Here is a 20336-nt window from a genome sequence, read left to right as displayed (position 1 = left end):
GGGTGTCAAAGGGCTAGGGTCAAAGGTCAAGTAAAAAAATGCTCAAATCCCCGAATAACTCACGACTTAGCCATCCGTCCAAATGAAACCTAGTTCAAGGAAAGTAAACACTCGACACATTCGAGACAAACATGTAATTCTTATTTCATTTTATTTATTTATTTATTTTTATTTTTTTTTTTTGCCAATGAAGTGAAAATGTAGCTATATAGCTGTCGTCTCAACATTGCTAAGACATACTATACAGCTATTTGGAGAACCATGCATTATGGCGGAGGCACATTAGTCGCCATAGCGACATTTCTATTAAGATACTTTATGATAAAGACAGGGGGATGCGCGAAGGGAGATTGCGCAAAGATTGATGAAATAAAACGCAAAACTTCTCGACTGATGGGCGCGTCTGGAAGTTAATCTATATCATATTGATGTATACACAACCATTTGAAGATCATAATACCATGATATCAGTTTTATTTGTCGGAATTGCTCAGAAAGTGATAAAATCGGCGTTCCGAGAGGGTACCGTTTCAAACATTTCACAGCATAAAACTCTTATTAAAGGCCCTGTCACACCTTTCAGGGTAAGCTACGCGTGTACGCGGACTTGTTGCGAGTAGGGATTTTCCAACACGCAGGAAAATTTTCTGCAGGCGGACAAGGATGTTGGCGAGTTCCTTCTTGCGTCTTACCTGCTAGACGCGTGCTACTTACCTGCTACTTGCGTGTATTCCGTGTGACCTGCCTGAGAGCTTCGAAACCGATCCGTTTGCAGTTACCAGCGACATAAGGGGGCTGCGAAGTACCTGCGTTACAGCTGCGAAGTACCCTCGTATGAGTTGCCTGCGAGGTGCTGCCGCTAAGGGCCTCGTACTGGCGTTCTACGTGTACCTCTGGGGGCAAACCCCCGCGACTCACCCGGAACGAGTTTTGAGCATGCTAAAGGCCTTGTCACACCGTGTCTGGGAAAGCATTGCGGGTTGATTTGCGGGGAAAAAATTTTGCTACCTGGACCTCTCAGCAGTTGGCCCGCGCCTGACAGTACATAGCGCGTATCTCGCCCGTAGTTGCCCGGAGGTGCGCACGCAAGTCCGATTTACCCGCAGCCAAGTTTTGAGCATGACCAAAAATTTTCCGAGTGAGTCGCGGGGATTGCCCGTAGAGGTCCACGCAGAACACCAGTAGGAGGCCCGTAGCTGCCGCAAGTCACAGGTAGTTGACCCGCTTGAAGTAGGCCTACGTAAGTTGCCCGTGGATCTATGCTTTTACGCCGCAATGCATGACATTCTGTTGGACATCTGCCATATCAAATTCCTTCAGAGATATTCCTTCACCGAGTCAGCCCTCACTTTAGTCGCCACCTATGCGCCTACACGCAGGTCAAACGGAATGGACGTAAGTAGAACGTAAGTAGCACGGGTCCAGCAGGTAAGACGCATGCGAAACTCACCCAAATCCTTGTCCGCCTGCAAAAAAAAAAAAAAAAAAAAAAAATCCTGCGTGCTGGAAAATCCCCACGCGCATCAAACCCGCGTATCTTGCTCGGAAATGTGTGACACGGCCAAAACTCGGCTGCGGGTAAAGAGGACTTGCGTGCGTAACTCCGGGTAACTGCGGGTGAGATAAGGGCTAGGTACTGTCATGTGCGGGTCATCTGCGGGGACCCCCGGGGATAGCAAAAATTGTTCTTCGCAAGTCGCACGCAAGGCTTACCCGGAAAGGTGTGACAGGGCCTTAACACTTGTGCATATTATTTCAGGACGGGACTACCTTCTGTTTGATACTAGTACGCGTTATCATTGAATGAAACCTTGCTTTATTTTAAAACAAACAAGCAAAGTATACTTGGTATTATGTTAACATTCAAAGTAAACATTCGGATTGCTTTAAAAGATGGCGGCATCTAACGCATCTAACGCATCAAAGGCACCGTACACCTATCGAATTCTTAGTTTTGAGCATCCTTAGAAAATTGGCAGCTGTTTTGTATAGTCACTTCGAACTCCATCTCTTGAACCGCCTTGGAATGATATAGGTTTTCCAGTCAATCTCACTGTTTTGTCATTCAGTTTCATTCAGTTTCATTCAGCATTCATTTTCGTCAAATTTGCTCAGACATCGAAATATCGTCATTCAAAATTGTTTCTCATCGTTCAAATTAACTAATGTGGCAATGGATTTCTTTGCGCACTCTAATTCGTTTGAATGCGCATGTATTTTCGGCAATGGTTATTCAACTTCGTCTCCGCCTGTCGCCAGCTCTTTGCGAGTATTCAAATTTGCATATCGTCAATTAAGTTCATAAAAGGAGCATTCAAATTGAACCTGTACGATTTCCATTAAAAAGTACATTACTTGCACTGCGTTTTAAATCAAATGTTAAAGACGTCTACGTGTGGACCACACATTATAAAGGCCTATAAGATGCAAAAATAAGCATGTAAAATGAAGATATTGAAGCAGTATGATATTCATGATTAAAATAAAGATGTCAAATGAAGATATTTAACACAACAGTCAGCGACAGTAATGATCGTACACAAAGATAAAGATGTAAATACGTATTAGAGATAAAGTCATGTGATGACATGACAAAATGAATATTCTATATTTACATAACATGTTTGGCAAAAGATGAAAATCTTGATGTTCCAATAAACAAATACTGCTGCTGACGATGAAAAAGCCACCGTTCGATGATTAGCTGGAATAATCACTCTTGCTCGAGTTGTGCATTACGAAATGGTATATGCTCAAGTATTGTGACAATCGTTTGCTCAAAAACGAAATTAAATGCTTATCGCGCTCATCGCACTATAATTGGAATGCACAAACTTGGAAATACATGCCCAAACACGATATTGAATGCTTACATCCGAATTTGAACTTGTGATTATTAATCTGGATGCCTAAAAACGAATGTGAAAGCATTAAGCGTGAAATCGTTTGACCAAAGTCACTGGACCGCTCCAAACATATCACGATTTGAATGCACTTACCCTGGAAAACGAATTACAATCTTATGAAATTGGCCGGGAAGACAATTCCTCTCAACATAATGTCAATAACCAGGGGCGGATCCAGGAATTCCGTGAAGGGGAGGCGCCTCTACAAAATTAAAGGGGGGGGGGGGGGCATTTTCTTTGTATTTCTTTTGTTTTATATTTCTTTTATTATATATATATTATATATGAATGAATGATGAAAATTGTGTAATTCCCATACAAACCTTTGGCAATTATCGTGCATGTTTTTCATTGTATTGTATTATATTGTCTTAGTTCAGTCGTTGTTTTGTTTCGTGTTTCTACCATAATTTATTGTTGATTTTGTAACGACCTCTCATTTACGTTCTGTTTTAAGTACATTTTGATATATATATTATATACACTCAGCAAAAAAAAGCAAGTTTCCCCCTAGCATTTGTGGATATATCTCAAAAAGTATTCAACCGATTTTCATAATTCAAACGGAAATGGATAAAGAATTCTATTACTCATAACATGAGTGGCAAATCATTGCCACCAGATATCATTATTGGTGTGAAAAAATGCATTTTATGTCAAAATGCATGGAAACAAAAGTTGCACTTTAGTGATTTGCAATGACTTTTACACAAATAATCAAACAATCACTCATGATTCTGAACATTTAAGCATGGGTTATTTCATATTTCTCTATCTCTTTCTTTTCATGAGCATATAGTGAAGTATTTGATAATTGATATGATGACCACCCGCAATGACCAGCCGCCATCTCCTTCTCATACTGTTAACTAAAGTTTGTACTTGGCGCTGCTCAATGTTGGCCCATGCTCTCTACAAGATGCGCTGAAATTCTTGCAGTGAAGTGTCATCTTTCAACTTCTTGCTCGCTTTCCACTTAATGATATCCCAAATATTCTCTACTGGATTACAGTCAGGGGATCTTGCAGGCCACTCCATACGTTCGACGTCATTTCCCTCAGCAAACTGATCTACAACTTTAGGGCATGATGCAAAATGCCCACAGGCACATTAATGTGATCAACCTATAAATTGAAATTACAAATCACATGGCTTCTTCATACCAATATTTTCATATTGAGAAGGCCTATTGTTCAAAAAGTATGCATAACATCTGTTTAATAGGGAAGCACATTGTACCTGAAGAAATTCCTGAGAATTACACAATTTAAAAAGATCATTTGATAACTTACATAGGAAATGTATACAATATGCTTCCTATGGCCTAAAGTGCAACTTTTTTTCCCATGCATTTTGACATAAAATGCGATTTTTTTACACCAATAATGATATCTGGTGGCAATGATATGCCATTCATGTTATGAGTAATGAAATTCCCTATCCATTCCCGTTCGAATTATGAACATCCGTAAAATACTTTTTGAGATACACTGTATATCCAAAAATGTTAGGGGGGAACTTACTTTTTTTTGCTGAGTGTATATATGTATATGTTTCATTCAAAACTGTGATTTTAAACTACATTGTAAAGGAAATCTCCATTTCCAAGCCCTAGGCTTTTGCATGATTTCCTCCTTTGACTCACACATCTATGTAAATATTTTGAATGTGATTTTATGAAATGAATAAATTGAATTGAATTGATTGAATTGAATTGAGTTTTAACAAAACACAAAGAGGGAGCGCGCGCCTCTGGATCTGTCACTGATAACGGAAAGAAATGTCATGTGCTTTGACATAAGATACGAAATCTTGTGGACTTTTCGGAAAATTTGTTCATATCGTTGCCCTGTTGTGACATCTAGAAAATTCTGTCATGTCTATTCAATTACGGATCAAGCTGTAATTCAACTTTATCATAAAGCAATAAACTCTTTGATTTGTCAAGAATGTGTCCTTGTGCTATGACAGATTGTTATCAGTTGTCTCCCTCTGTACATCTGCGTTTGTAAGATCGCAAAGTCTGCTGATCTATATTTTAAAAAACATCGGGGAAAGGACCACTGGGATTCGAATATGACTGTCATCTATACTGCTTTCCGGGCAGCTATATACGCACTACCACTATAGTCTGGGTGCCGGCAGTGACACGATGAACTTGAAACAATACCCAGGCTCTGAAATTCCAACATTGTTATGTTGAGTAGTCCAAGGCGGCAAGGCGTATTGAGTGAAAGCAAGAGATTATTAAAGCTGAGGGGAAAAGATGTGGTATCACGACAGATTTTTATCAGTTGTCTCCCTCTATCTGTCTATACGATATTTGTAAGATCGCAACTGAAACATGTCGGAAGCAGGAACCATTGGGATTCGAATCTACCATCTATTGCATTCCTGCAGGGCTGCGACAGTTTATGCATACTACTGTACCAGGCTATCTCTGGTTGCCTGCAGTGACAGTGAACTTGAAAACTGGTTCAGTTTGTCAGACAGGTTTCTCAAAGAGGCAACCTTGATAATGTGTCATAACACATCTCCACCCCTTTGCTTTAATAATCTCTTACTTTCAGTTTGTTATTGGTATAATATGGACCTTAAATAGTAAGACATTATTTTATAGCTCGCGATCACAATATATCAATACAAGTGTACATAAACTCTGTCCTTTATTGGGTGCGAGACATTTAGTGAATGCTTTAATCTATCATGGTTCGTAGATTATTTGAAGAATGGGCAACATGTTCAATTTACAACAGCAGATTCACAACGACCGAAAATAAAATGTGTCCCTCGATCAAGGTTCCATCTTGGGACTGCTATTATTCAATTTATATGATATCTTCAATTCGGTCCCATTATTTATAGGACTATACGTTTCATAAAAGTATATGCAATGTATACTTTCCGCGGATAAAAATATTTCATTTTCTCACTGAAATTTTGACACCCTTAAAATTGGTTTAAATTCTGAATTGCTGAAAGTTAGTCCATGCTTCATTTGCAATATCATGAAATACTTAACATTCTCAATCCATGAATGCAACATTCGCATAGATGACATAAATAATTGTTTTATCGCTTATAGCACTATAATGTCGACCAAATTTCTTATATTAATTTTGAATATTATACCTTACCTGGCATGATCAAAAGATTATAACCAACTCTGTTATATCCAGAAAGATACAGATTGTCATCTTAATGCGATACCCATAGCCGTCAATATTATTCATATAATGCACTATTTTTCATTATATGAAATAATAATTGTATGTATTGTTTCGGGCAATTAGACGCAAATGAATTCGTTGTTTTTATTGCCCCCCCCCCCAAAAAAAAAAGAAGAAAAGAATATATATATATATATATATATATATATACAATCAGATTGTATGTTCACATAGTGCTTATTTAGCGCATAATGGTTTATTATTCGAGCAGCTAAATGTAGACTAATATTGATATACAGAGATTCCAAACTGCCGTATACACGTATAGGCCCTACTATTGTTTTGCTGCGCTCCTATTGCTACTCTTCGCACAGCGTTACCTTATATCTATGTAACCCGAATGTTACACTCCCGAGTTCATAAATAAAGAATATCACACCTGGGATTAAGTTTTGACAAAATAATCCAATGACAAACTTTATTAGCTTGTTTGTTGTTCAACAAAGTACATCATTCAATTCAATTTGTTCACAGACTCAATTGTAACCTTTGTTACATAAGCATTATTAAATATTTGCCAGTGTATGACGATAATTCGACTCGTTGCTGTCTCTTTGTCTCTCTCGCCGGTTATCCTGTCGACGAGCCCAGAGCAGTCACAAACCAGTCGTACACGGTAGCTGGTGCAATGCTCAGTAGCTGTCAGTCACGCTGAACCAAGCAAAGGCGGGCCAAAGCTCTCATCCAAATATGTATCTAGTCAAAAGAGTTTAGGCCAAGTAAAAAAAGAAACCAGTTTCTCGTCCTCGCGCGCATCGATTTTGGCCGCCGCATCGATTTTTTTACTATTTACTATTTTCAAAATGGCGCTGAAAATACCAAGAAATTCATAATTTTCGTCCCAGCCCGCTCCCCGCCCGCATCGATTTTCAGTTGCCGCATCAACTTTTTTGATATTTACTATTTTTTCGGCCGCCGAAAAAAAAAAATCAACAATTCACCTACCAATCGTGATGTCTTATTTCTAATTATGCCTTGCGTCCTCTACTTAGCTGTAGTACTGCTGTAGCTTCAGTAGTACGTATGTAATAACGCATGCATTTCACACTGCGAGCTCGGCAAGAAGGAATGACCCTCAAAGCAGTTGAACTGTAGTTGGATGGGGGCGGGCCTGGGCTGTTGTGATGTACAGCGCACTAGCCACTCGGTACGTCGTGATGTAGACAGGACGTTGAGCACCTTCTGTGTTTCTCTCGTGCTGTTGCCCGCTTCATGTGCTGCTAGATTGATTGCGCAATGTAACCACAAACCCCGTTATAACGAGATCCGTGGGACCGGCGATATTACCTCGTTATAACCGGTACCTCTTTATAACCATACTCATTAAAAACAAAGAAAAACATAAGCATGACGTCATATACCCATCAATGAAACTTAAACATATCCTTTGCGTTGTTATTACACAATTATTGAGCGTTATTATTGAGAGAATAAAGGGAGATTATTTGTGAATTAGACGAAGAAATAGAGGCTGAAATGATAAGTTAATTCTTTATTGTAATTCTTGTTTGTTAAGCTTTTTCTAAACACAAGCGCAAATATGGGGGCAAATATATACTGTAGAGTAACATACAGGCCTTGTTTACCGTAACTTGCTAGGTATTTTTACGCTGTTGGTGCCCACCGGGAATGCGATGATTTCATGAATCATTTAGGCTGTAATCTTGTACACATGTACAATGTATGACCGTTGCGCCCAAATGGATTAAAAATGCGTTCTTTATTTTCTTCCGAAAATCTCTTCGCGTTTTGTACGACCGTTCTTGAAAATATGTGACAGGATTGAATGTGGGAGGTTGTTATCCTGTTTACGCAAATCTGTACCAGATCTATTCAAACTAATAAATGCGTTTGTTTCTTTTTCTGATTTAGGTTAACATGCGTCATTCAACTTTTTTTACGCTACTGTCACCTGGCGAGATCGCGATGATTTCAGAGTAACTACGTGCGTTGTTTACCGCTAACTTGCGAGGTATTTTACGCTGTTGGTACCCAGCGGGAATTCGATAATTTCATGAATCATTTGGCTGTAATTTTATACAATGTATGATCGTTGCGCTCGAAGGGATTAAAAATGCGTTCTTTATTTTCTTCCGAAAATCTCTTCGCGTTTTGTACATCCGTTCTTGAACTGTTGAATGCGTTTGTTTCTATTTCCGAGCACCGATTAAGTAGGTTAACATGCGTTATTCAACAATTTTTACGCTACTGTCACCCGGCGAGATCGCGATGATATCATTCATTATTTCGGCTTTAATCATACACACTCATATTTAAATTATCATTCGTTAAATGATAATGAACACATCCAGATCTATTCAAACTAATACATGCGTTTGTTTCTTTTTCCGAGCACCGATTAAGTAGGTTAACATGCGTTATTCAACTATTTTTACTCTACTGTCACCTGGCAGGATCGCGATGATTTCACTATTTCTGCTTTGATCATACACACTCATATTTAAATTATCATTTGTTAAATGATAATGAACAAATCCAGATCTGTTCAAACTAATAAATGCGTTTGCTTCTTTTTCTGAACACCGATTAAGTATAGGTTAACATGCGTTACTCAACTATTTTAACGCTACTGTCACTCGGCGGGATCGGGGCGATGATTTTATTATTTCGGCTTTAATCATCCAAACTCATATTTGCTCAAAACCAGCAAAAGAACTGGAAGTCGGAACTAAAATTGGAAAGGATATAATGATGAGTTGCACACGCATTCCAATTGTCCATTTTTGGTCAAATTTTATTGTCGCTACATGAAAAGTTTTTGAATGCGTTATCTATTTTTTTCTCGTTGCGCTGTGGTCTGACCTCATATCACGCACGCGTTTCTCGCGAAAAAGAAAACCGAATGATTATGTTTAGTAATTAGTAGGAACATCGGAAGGTGTTCCTGTGTCTTATCGCGTGATTAAGAAGAAAACATGGAAGGAACGGTTCTCTGCAAAACGGGAAAAGACGTGGATAGCGAGATTTCGGTTTCCAATCTTTCATTTGTCGCGTGTTTGAAAGCGGCAATTTGGTCAAGAAATGGAACCTCGTTATATCCAATCAAATTGCTTATGTTTTTCTTTATCATGATTTACCGAAATTGTCCTCGTTATAACCGGAATCTCGTTATAACCGATTCGTTCTGCCATTACACGCAAAGGAAAACGGGACCGACGCGATCACCTCGTTATAAGCGGTTCCTCGTTATAACCGAACTCGTTATAACGGGGTTTCCCTGTAGGAGAGAAGACCAGCCAGCCAGCATAGCATGCGTTCTGGAGCTGGAAAAAAAAATCGTGGAGTGATGGAGAGAACCGATCTCAAGCGCACGTGTGCACAGCTAACGGCTTTAAATAGTGAATATAATAGTATTCAACTGGTTCGTATTCTGTCTTTCAGTAAAAAGGAAATCAGGTGGTTGTTTCACAGGGTTGACAATTGGCAGTACTGTCTGCGGCATTTTCAATTCTTGAGCGAATACAGCTGTAAGTTTTCATATGAGAAAAGATCTCACTCAGTAAGTTTGTGTTGTGTTGAAAGGCAAAAATAATGCTATGCATTTCCAGAGATAATGGTTGGATTCGAATAGGTTCAAGAAGTGATGCATAAATGTGTATATTTTATGTTTAAATTCCATACCATTGATATGACTGAATGAATACAGTCACAGTGTAGTTAAATTGGTATACTTGTCATGCATAAACAGCAATATACGCAGATTTGGTATTAAATTGTGCATCACTCCAATGATAAGTGGTTTATATCACACATATAAACACATATTACTTTCATTTTGACAATTCTCGAAAAAATAGTAAGATATCAAATAGTAAGGACCTCCCTCATCGCCTTGCTCAAAAAACCCGGACGAGAAACTACTTTCTTTTTTTACTTGGCCTTATAGACACAGGGACTTTCCTAATATTGTCTCTGTCTAATCATTAATATTTCTTCAGGAGTATGGAAGTCCACTCCAATATCTGATCTGATACATTGCCTTTACATACTTGCCTCACAAACCTATATGAGCGCATTAGACAATACAGATACAAACTCCAATCATCAAATGTTTGTCAATTTATTTTGACACACAAGTGCTTACGGTCAGTGTAGCCTCTCGAACTTCAGTTTAACATTTCAACATTCTGAATATTATGCAACACTGCTGCCACAAATAAAGCTTTGATCTATCTGATCAACTGGCAGTATAGTTTCTTCTTCTGGGGTCGACAAATATTTGTGACTCCCGTTCAAATCTCATAGTTTGAGTGGAAATGATGCTCCACGCACACAATAATTACAGTGAGCAGTTGTACACTTTACCACGCATGTGCAGTTAACATGTATACATTCTAAAAAGCATGAATATATAACTTTTTATATTCACAGTCGCACAACTATTCCCCACATAATTCTTTGCAAGGTCTTTCACTTCTAGTGACTAGTCCTCCCCCTCTAGAGTTAAACATTCCACATTTCAATAGTGCAGTGACCTCTGCCACTCACGGCTAACGGTCAGTGGTCATAAATCTGTCAGTCCAAACGAGGGGGGGGGGGGTGCTGCAAATGTAGACCTCAATGTTTACGAGCATAGCCTCACTTTCTCTGAGTGTGAGGGTCTACAGGGCATTTCAATATGTATGCAATCAAACATCTGACTTCTAATGACTTCTAATTCCAAGTCAGTTTCCCAATTTTGTCTGTCTAGCAATGAACTTGAGTCTATGCAAAATCATGTCCATTCATAAAACATTCAAAGGGCAAATACATTGTAGTGCATTGTAATATTACATTGCCAAGTAATACACAAGCATCAATCATCGATCATCAATTTGCATACCATAATAATAACTTCGGAATTTATATACATGATATCAAAGTCTCTCAATACGCAATCTCCAAATCTATTGTTTAGAGTTCTTAATTAACAAACACTCTCCAATGCAATACACATTATGAAAAATACAATGACTTACCTAGTCAAAAGAGCCAACACTCGTTTTCACTACAAGCTGCTCCACACGGCAGTCAATGGATGTACGTGCCACAACCAGTTGTATCACAGGCACATAAAACTTGTATATAACAGTACAGCTGATGCTTGTAAGGTTTTACCAGTGTTTTGTGGTAAACCTCTCAGCAGACAATATATGTGTGAGAAAACTTTCTGGATCACACAGTCGATGTAACAAGCAAAGTGAATGCAGGCCTCAAAGCGCTGGCAGGAAGCAGATATGCCTATTTGCTCCAAAGCTATGGGCTTTTATACTTTTCTGTCTCTATGTAAAATGTTAATATTACAAACTTTCTCGAGAAAATCAGAAACTTCCAGGAAGTTAACTGACCAGCAGAAATTTCATTGGTTCATGTTTCTATGACATCATTCAAAGTCTGCCTCATTGGCTAGAGGTCACTCATTCCCCTTGACTTCCAGGAACATTACTGACGTACTGACCATCCACTTGGCCAGACAAAGTCTTAACATTGACCAAGGGCAGTAACGACAGGCTTTCCAGTCACTCTCAAGCCTTCTGGCTACAGGGCTTTAAAGTTGCACTCCTGTGACCTTGGTCACAGGAGCTGCTGCCTAACCAGCACAGCTATATAACACATTGTTTATACTTATGCAAACACTGATCTACTTAACATAGTAGACAAATCATACAGCATAAGTCATAAAAGCACTCAATTAGGATATAGAGACATAATTATATCTCATTTGCATAAATGATGTATTAAACATAACCACTGCACATACATATCTCTTATGCTGAAGTGCGTGGATCACACTTTGTTCTGAACACATGACATATCAAATAATAATCTTGCAAAAAGTCATATCCTTACAGCCATTGTATATAGCACAACAGTGTCTGTAATATAAAATGTAACACAGGTAGAGTATTTAAATCTATTAATGTATGGAGCTACTCTACTTTAAGGCACACGCAGAGCTAGCCTAAACCGTTCATCGGAAATGGGGGGGGGGGGGCAGAGAAATGGGAAGGGAAAGGAATAAGAGAGGACAGAATTTGGGCTAGACGTGCACTCTACGTCATTGTCACAGAAAATGTTGGTCTACAGTTAGAACCAGTCCACTCTGTATAGGCTTTGCCCATGGTAGGACACTGTCCCTAAATCCCAAAGCAACTACTACTTTGTCCTAGCAAGAATGACCTTCCTCTTCTGAGACATGGTCCTTTCGTTTCTCTTGATGTGCCTACACACCAACAAAAGGGAGGGGTGCTTAAAACAATATCCCTAGACTGGCTAGCTTGCTCCATCCTTGAGTTTTATTACACCTACATAGTCTAACACCAGCAGGGGCATTTCACAGGGCTTGACCAGTCTCAATACACACAGGCTTACCATTGGACATTGGCTACTGGGGTCAAAGGCTGGAGGGGGAATCTTAAGACTAATCTTGGGGGTTACTAGTGCACTGATCGAGGGGTTGTTGGAAAACAGGTGGGGTACGGACGTCAGAGGAGGGATAAATGGAGGAGGTGGTAATAACAGTGACCATGGGTCTTCCAAGGAAGTAGGAATCTAGTCTGACGACATTTCTGGAGAAATCTTAGTAACCCATAATTTTGGTGGGGTTACATCCTCCCCTTTCAAACCATGGTTCACTCCTGTGAACCTTAGATTAATCAGAGCCAAAAATCTTGCGCTTAAGGTCAGCAAAGAATCCTGATGAAGTTGCTTGCCTAGCACCAGAGGGTTCACCAAGGGTATCGTACTGCATGCGTAGCGGCGGCCTTGAAGAGCGAGTCGAGCGCCTGATGGATTGCGGGGCAGGCTCTGAATCGATTGCTTGCTTTGCATTTTGCGCTTGCTCAGCCTCAGGTTCTGCTGGAGTATGAGGGGTGTTACCTCTGGACTCTGTGTCTGGGGGTAAAGGGCTAGTTTGTCTACTCTCTTCCTCCATGCTCTCCCCTCTCAAATCGGGGACTGCATCACCCGGTGTTGATCTACCAGAACCACTGGATGCACTTGTGGCATCTATGCTGATGTCACTGCCAGCCTGGTTCTCTAAGTCTGAATCAGTTGATGTCTCCTCAGTAGTGGGGTCAGGGGATAAAACGGAACCGCCGGAAACACCTGTGTCACTCACCACATCAGCTGTGTTGACCTGTTCAGGGGTCTCGCTGGCAGTCTCAGAGGGAATACTGGGAGGTTGGGAGGGGACAAACTCTGGCGCATTTACGTTAAGTCCTGAATGTGAGCGGTTAATGTGCTTACGTACATCGAAAAGCAGAGTAATTTCTTCATCACTTGAGTCTGAACTATCAGACTCTTCCTCTATCGGAGGGGCAATAGACTTTTTGGAACGGGTCCGATCAGCTGGACTCCTTTTCTTACCTGGTCTCTGGGTCTCTGAGTTATGGGCTGGGGCCTCATTCAAGTACTCTATGGGTAGGAGAAGGTTGCGGTGTAGGGTGCGTGTCCTACCAACCCCGTCTTCAGGTGCAACTTCGTAAACCGGCATGTCAGGGTTAAGTTGCTTTGTGATGACATAGGGATTTGCATACCATCTATCAGCTAGCTTCTGCTTTCCTGTCAGTCCAACATTCCTAACTAGGACGCGATCGCCAGGTTTCAGGCCATTTGCTCGCACTTTCGCATCATAGCGGACCTTGTTGGCACTGGCAGACTTGTTGGATGCAGCTGACGCAAGTTTATACGCCCGCGTAAGTTGATCGCGCAAACCACTGACGTACTTCACGTGGTTAGTCCCAGTGAAGTTGTCAGGGCTAGTGCCAAATCGCAGATCAACAGGCAGCCTAGCCTCCCTGCCGAACATGAGGAAATAAGGCGAGAAACCAGTACTATCATTCTTTGAACAGTTGTAAGCGTGTACAAGTGCACTTACATATTTGCTCCAGTTTGCCTTCTTCTCCTCCTCCAGGGTCCCTAGCATGTCCAGTAGCGTTCTGTTGAAACGCTCAGGCTGAGGGTCTCCCTGGGGATGGTAAGGAGTTGTCCTTGACTTCTTAATGCCAAGTAGCCTTGACAGCTCATAGATCACTTTACTCTCAAAGTCCCTACCTTGATCAGAATGAAGGCGCTGGGGCAGACCATAATGGACAAAGAAGTTTTCCCACAGGACCTTGGCGACAGTGGCAGCAGTCTGGTCCTTCGTGGGGAAAGCTTGTGCGTATCGCGTGTAGTGATCCGTCACTACCAAGATGGACTTCTTATTTGAACGGTCTGGTTCAAGGGAGAGAAAGTCCATGCAGACCAGCTCCAGGGGGCTGGTTGTATGGATACTTACCAATGGGGCTGCTGGCTTTGGAGGAGTCTTTCTTGCAACGCAACGAGGGCAATGTTTGACCCACTCCGTAATGTCAGCACTCATCTTTGGCCAGTAGAACCTGTCTCTAGCCAACGCTATGGACTTCTCGATTCCAAGGTGGCCAACACTGTCGTGTATGCCCCTCATTGCCTCAACACGGCGCTGGGTAGGCAATACTAACTGGTGATGGCGGTTGCCTAAGGAGTCAGTGAAAGTTCTGTAGAGGACTCCTTTGCACAGAACTAGCCTGTCATACTCACGGAGTATTAGGGCAGCCTCTCTTGAAAGGCCGGTATAGGACTGCGGCCTGCTCCCACATTCAACAAAATCCCTGACAAGTTTCAGTTGCGGATCTGCCTTTTGAGCCTGTGCCCAGTCTACTACATTCAGGTCTGAGCCCTTCGCATACAGACCTGGGATAGACTCTGCACTGGCACACAGGGTCTCAACGTATGGCTGGCTTCTATGAGGAGAGTTGGCTGAAACATAATGCGTCTGACAGAAGGCAGAGAGTGTGGACACTTTCTCACCTGAGTCTGACGTCTCATGCAGCCTTGCCTCCAGATCACTAATCTTGCACTGCTGGCAAGCCTCAAACTCCTTGTCGAGGCCGGGAGGATGTGGTTTCTATGTTCGTCTTTCCTGGCTTATAATGGATGGAAAAATCAAAGCAGGAAAGTGCAGCAAGCCATCTATGTCCCGTGGCATCGAGCTTTGCCGACGTCAGAACATATGTAAGTGGGTTATTATCAGTCATAACCCGCGTACATTTTGCTGCATACAAGTAATCCCTGAATTTGTCGGTAACTGCCCACTTTAGAGCAAGAAATTCCAGCTTGTGGGCTGGATAGTTCTTCTCACTGTGGGACAGTCCCCGACTTCCATATGCCACTGGACGAAGCTTACCTCCATGATCTTGATACAGGACACCACCAAGTCCATCACGGCTGGCATCAACATGGAGCACAAAAGGCTTTGACAGGTCTGCGAAGGCTAAGACTGGGGCTGTGACCAGACAATGCTTCAAAGCCTGAAAAGCATTCTCACACTCCTCAGTCCAAGCATCACCAAGGGGGTCACTTGCCTTTCGGGCATCCGGGCTCGGAACTTTCTTTGGAGGTGGACGTCCTCGCTTCCTGGGGTAAACGCACCCACTTGTGAGTGCGTTCAAAGGGCGGGAAATCTTGGCATAGTCCTTTATGAATCGCCGGCAATAGCCAGCAAATCCTAAGAAAGACTTGACATGCCTCACTGTCTGTGGCCTGGGCCAGGTTCTTACATCGGCCACTTTGTCTGGATCTGTCTGTACCCCAGCCTCGGAGACTACATGACCAAGGTACCTAACCGACTGACAGCAAAATTGGCATTTTTCTGGTGATACCTTCAAGCCAAATTGCTGCAGCCTATCCAGTACCCTAGCCAGGCGCTCCTCCATTTCCTCCAGCGTTTTGGAGAAGATTATCAGGTCATCCATGTACACCAACACCTCTAACATGTTCAGACCCGACATGCACTTCTCCATTAGCCTCTGGAAGGTTGCTGGTGCTCCCTTCACCCCTTGGGGCATACGCTCGAACTGGTAAAACCCCAAAGGACAAGTGAAGGCCGTCTTCTCCTTGTCAGATTCACGCATCGGGATTTGATAGAATCCCGACTTTAAGTCGATAACAGAAAACCATTTACTGCCACTCAGGGAATCAATGGCCTCCTGTATCAGGGGCACTGTGTACTGGTCGGGAATGGTACGAGAATTGAGTGTACGGTAGTCGACGCACATTCTCAAAGTACCATTCTTTTTCCGAACCAGCACAATTGGAGAGGCATAGGGACTCTTAGACTCCTTAATTATGTTGTTCTCCAACAGCTGTTGAAGATGTTGCTGCAAGTCCCTAAGATCAGAGGGAGGCACCCTCCGAGACCTCTCACGGAATGGTGTGTCATCGTTAACACGAATCTGATGCTCCGCATAGCCTGTACTGCCTAGGTCAAATTCATGCCTGGAGAACACATCACTCCTCTGCCTGCACTGATTGAGCAGCCTTTCTTTCCACTCCGGGGAAATCGGGCCCCAATTGATGGGCAGCTCACTAACGTCAACTTGAGGGGAAGGGGTGTTATCGCCTACATTAGCACCTACTTGGGAATGGGTTGCCTCGGTGTAACTGTGAGGCTGGGTAGGAAAACTACTAGGGGTAGGGAAACACTTGTCGGGGACATAGGCATCTACTATTGGGCAGTTGCCAGGGACAGTGATAGACTCAGGGCTACTATTGGTCACCAGCACCCTTACCTTTCCAATCGCACCACCTGACAATTTTTGTACTCCTGGGGCTATGTGTAACCCACTTGGAAGTCTGCTGTGGGGATTGGACTCTACGAAAACAGTCATTTCTTCTTTCAGGGGATTCCTAATTTGGGCGGTCATTACCAATTTGGAGTGGGGAGGTATTTGCGTGCTATGTCCTTTCTTGGTCCTAGCAGTGCCCAATTTGCCATCAGGGGACACCTTCTCTTGTTTCGATATGCTGGCGTAGATATCCCTGCAGGTAGCACTTATCTGCAATGACTGGGCAAAGCGTGCTCCAGCCATCCTCCTACAAGATTCAAAACAGTGCCTGAAAAGTCCTGAATTTGTGCCAATAATCACTCTATGGTCACAGGGACGCTGGGGGTCTGGTACTACAAGAGCCAGCGTACTAAACTCGGTCCCTGTGCCAGCAAACGACCGTTCAAAACCTATGTTGACGTAGGCCCAACCCAGATAGGGCATTGTCCCATCCCCTCCATGGTACAGGACTAGGTCACTCAGTTCATGCAGTTCCCTATCTAGTGTGTCGAAAAGGCTCTTGTGTATAAGAGTGACCTGAGACCCACTATCAAGAAGGCATTTTGTCTCCTTTCCATCTATCCAACATTTTGGGTTGATAGCATCTCCTACTAAACCTTCAGGAACATCGTTCTTGGAAACCTCAACTTTAGAAACAAGTGGGGGAGAATCTAATTTTGGGGCCCCTGGTTTCCCCTTCCCAGGCGCCCTTTCTCGTTTCCCTGGTTGCCAAGGATGTAGTTGACGAGTCTTTTACTCAGTACGTTAGGGGGAACAGAATTTTGACAATTTCTACTGATGTGGCCCTCCTCTCCACACTTGAAGCAAACAACACCAGCATTACTCTGCTGGGACGACTGAGATTTGGGAGGATTATTGGTGGGTTGGGGTACTGGTGGAGGTACTGATTGGGGAAGTACATGGGGTTGAGGGGCTGTTTGGGGTGGCAGAATAGAGGGCTCTACCTTACGGTGGGCAGCCTGCTTTGGTTTTGGGCTAACGGGGGGTCTCGAGGCAGACAGAGATTTCTTCACCCTTTCCTCTTCTTCCTGCTTCCTCACTGAAGACAGGAGTTCCAGGAAGGATGGTGGTTTCTCCAGGCGCTCCCTGAGCTGTAGGTTTACTAGGAGCATTTCATGATAGAGGATGCCCCTGATGAATTGTCGCAGTCTCACCTTGTTGGCGTCATGTGGCTTGACAACTCCCCGCCTAACCACATGGCGCATGACTTCCTGTAAGCGAGAAAGATACTCAGAGGGAGACTCACCTTCGGCCTGGACTGTCTGATGAAATTTGACAAACAGTTCATCATCTGTGTCAGTATCGCCAAAAGCCAGATCCAGAGCCCTGAGGTAGTCTGTAGAGCAGGCCTGGGGATTCTCACGCCTAAGGTCTGTAATGATGCTTGACGCAGGCGGACGCAATGACTCACGAATGCGCTTGCGCCGCTCAGCATCATCCAGAGTCTGCCACTCCTCCATCTGGCTCTCAACGTGCTCTATCCAGATGGGGTAGCTATCCTCATCACGCGCTGCTGTCTTTGCACCGGAGAAGCATCGCAGTTTCCGATACCCTGTGGTCAGCCCACACCGTGCTAGTGAAGCTGCTAAAATTGGGATGTCTCGATCAGGGAAGGACATGGATGGTTCACTGATACCAGGGGAAGGGGGTGGAAGGTTGTTAGTAGTAGGGATGTCTTGAGACTGGACTTCCTGAGCTTTACGTCCTGCTTTTCTCCATTCCCTAACTAAACCTCTCTCCCTCAGGTCCTTGACACTGACCCTATTTCCTCTGACTGGTCCTAAACCGTCTAACCTCACTACTCTGCACATAGTCTCCCCATCTACTGGGATGACAATCTGTGCCTGTAATCCTAACATAGCAACTGCATTTTCAAATTCACACAGGAGCAATGTTTCCCCTGTATCGGGATCATCCCGTCTTAACACCTCAAGTAATGTGGGATATAACTCTGACAGTGCCAGTGCAAACACTTCTGTTGGCACTGCCTTTACACCTGTTGCAAGTAGGAGGGCATTCTCTACTCTAATCTCCTCCTTCTTGCACCATTCCTGTCCAATCTGCTTTAAACTTTTACCTGCCATCGCTTTGTTTCCTGCACACGAGTGTTGGCTCTTTGGTACAATAGAACAAAAATGGTGAATGTAACAGTAACAATCAACAATAATAATCAAGACTCAGTTTCGCCGGTAACATGTGTCACCAAACAAATGCAATTATACAATTAAGAAAACAATTATAGCTCCCGGACAAGCCCCCAATTTATGTAACCCGAATGTTACACTCCCGAGTTCATAAATAAAGAATATCACACCTGGGATTAAGTTTTGACAAAATAATCCAATGACAAACTTTATTAGCTTGTTTGTTGTTCAACAAAGTACATCATTCAATTCAATTTGTTCACAGACGCAATTGTAACCTTTGTTACATAAGCATTATTAAATATTTGCCAGTGTATGACGATAATTCGACTCGTTGCTGTCTCTTTGTCTCTCTCGCCGGTTATCCTGTCGACGAGCCCAGAGCAGTCACAAACCAGTCGTACACGGTAGCTGGTGCAATGCTCAGTAGCTGTCAGTCACGCTGAACCAAGCAAAGGCGGGCCAAAGCTCTCATCCAAATATGTATCTAGTCAAAAGAGTTTATAGACACAGGGACTTTCCTAATATTGTCTCTGTCTAATCATTAATATTTCTTCAGGAGTATGGAAGTCCACTCCAATATCTGATCTGATACATTGCCTTTACATACTTGCCTCACAAACCTATATGAGCGCATTAGACAATACAGATACAAACTCCAATCATCAAATGTTTGTCAATTTATTTTGACACACAAGTGCTTACGGTCAGTGTAGCCTCTCGAACTTCAGTTTAACATTTCAACATTCTGAATATTATGCAACACTGCTGCCACAAATAAAGCTTTGATCTATCTGATCAACTGGCAGTATAGTTTCTTCTTCTGGGGTCGACAAATATTTGTGACTCCCATTCAAATCTCATAGTTTGAGTGGAAATGATGCTCCACGCACACAATGATTACAGTGAGCAGTTGTACACTTTACCACGCATGTGCAGTTAACATGTATACATTCTAAAAAGCATGAATATATAACTTTTTATATTCACAGTCGCACAACTATTCCCCACATAATTCTTTGCAAGGTCTTTCACTTCTAGTGACTAGTCCTCCCCCTCTAGAGTTAAACATTCCACATTTCAATAGTGCAGTGACCTCTGCCACTCACGGCTAACGGTCAGTGGTCATAAATCTGTCAGTCCAAACGAGGGGGGGGGGGTGCTGCAAATGTAGACCTCAATGTTTACGAGCATAGCCTCACTTTCTCTGAGTGTGAGGGTCTACAGGGCATTTCAATATGTATGCAATCAAACATCTGACTTCTAATGACTTCTAATTCCAAGTCAGTTTCCCAATTTTGTCTGTCTAGCAATGAACTTGAGTCTATGCAAAATCATGTCCATTCATAAAACATTCAAAGGGCAAATACATTGTAGTGCATTGTAATATTACATTGCCAAGTAATA

General features: G+C 42.5%; 1 protein-coding gene across 1 annotated transcript; it reads right to left on the bottom strand.

Moving 5' to 3' along the window:
* Positions 1 to 17337: 17337 nt before the first annotated feature.
* LOC139719179 (paraneoplastic antigen Ma3-like) lies at positions 17338 to 19226 on the bottom strand. Its single transcript, XM_071630611.1, has one exon. The coding sequence runs from the start codon at positions 18867 to 18869 to the stop codon at positions 17436 to 17438; it is 1434 nt and encodes a 477-aa protein (XP_071486712.1). The 5' UTR covers positions 18870 to 19226; the 3' UTR covers positions 17338 to 17435.
* Between the last annotated feature and the right edge of the window lie 1110 nt (positions 19227 to 20336).

The sequence above is a fragment of the Diadema antillarum genome, unplaced genomic scaffold, assembly GCF_040938485.1.
Source record: "Diadema antillarum isolate AM-2024a unplaced genomic scaffold, OU_Dant_1.0 scf00000107, whole genome shotgun sequence".
NCBI lineage: Eukaryota > Metazoa > Echinodermata > Echinoidea > Diadematoida > Diadematidae > Diadema > Diadema antillarum.
This window is presented reverse-complemented; position numbering and strand designations above follow the sequence as displayed.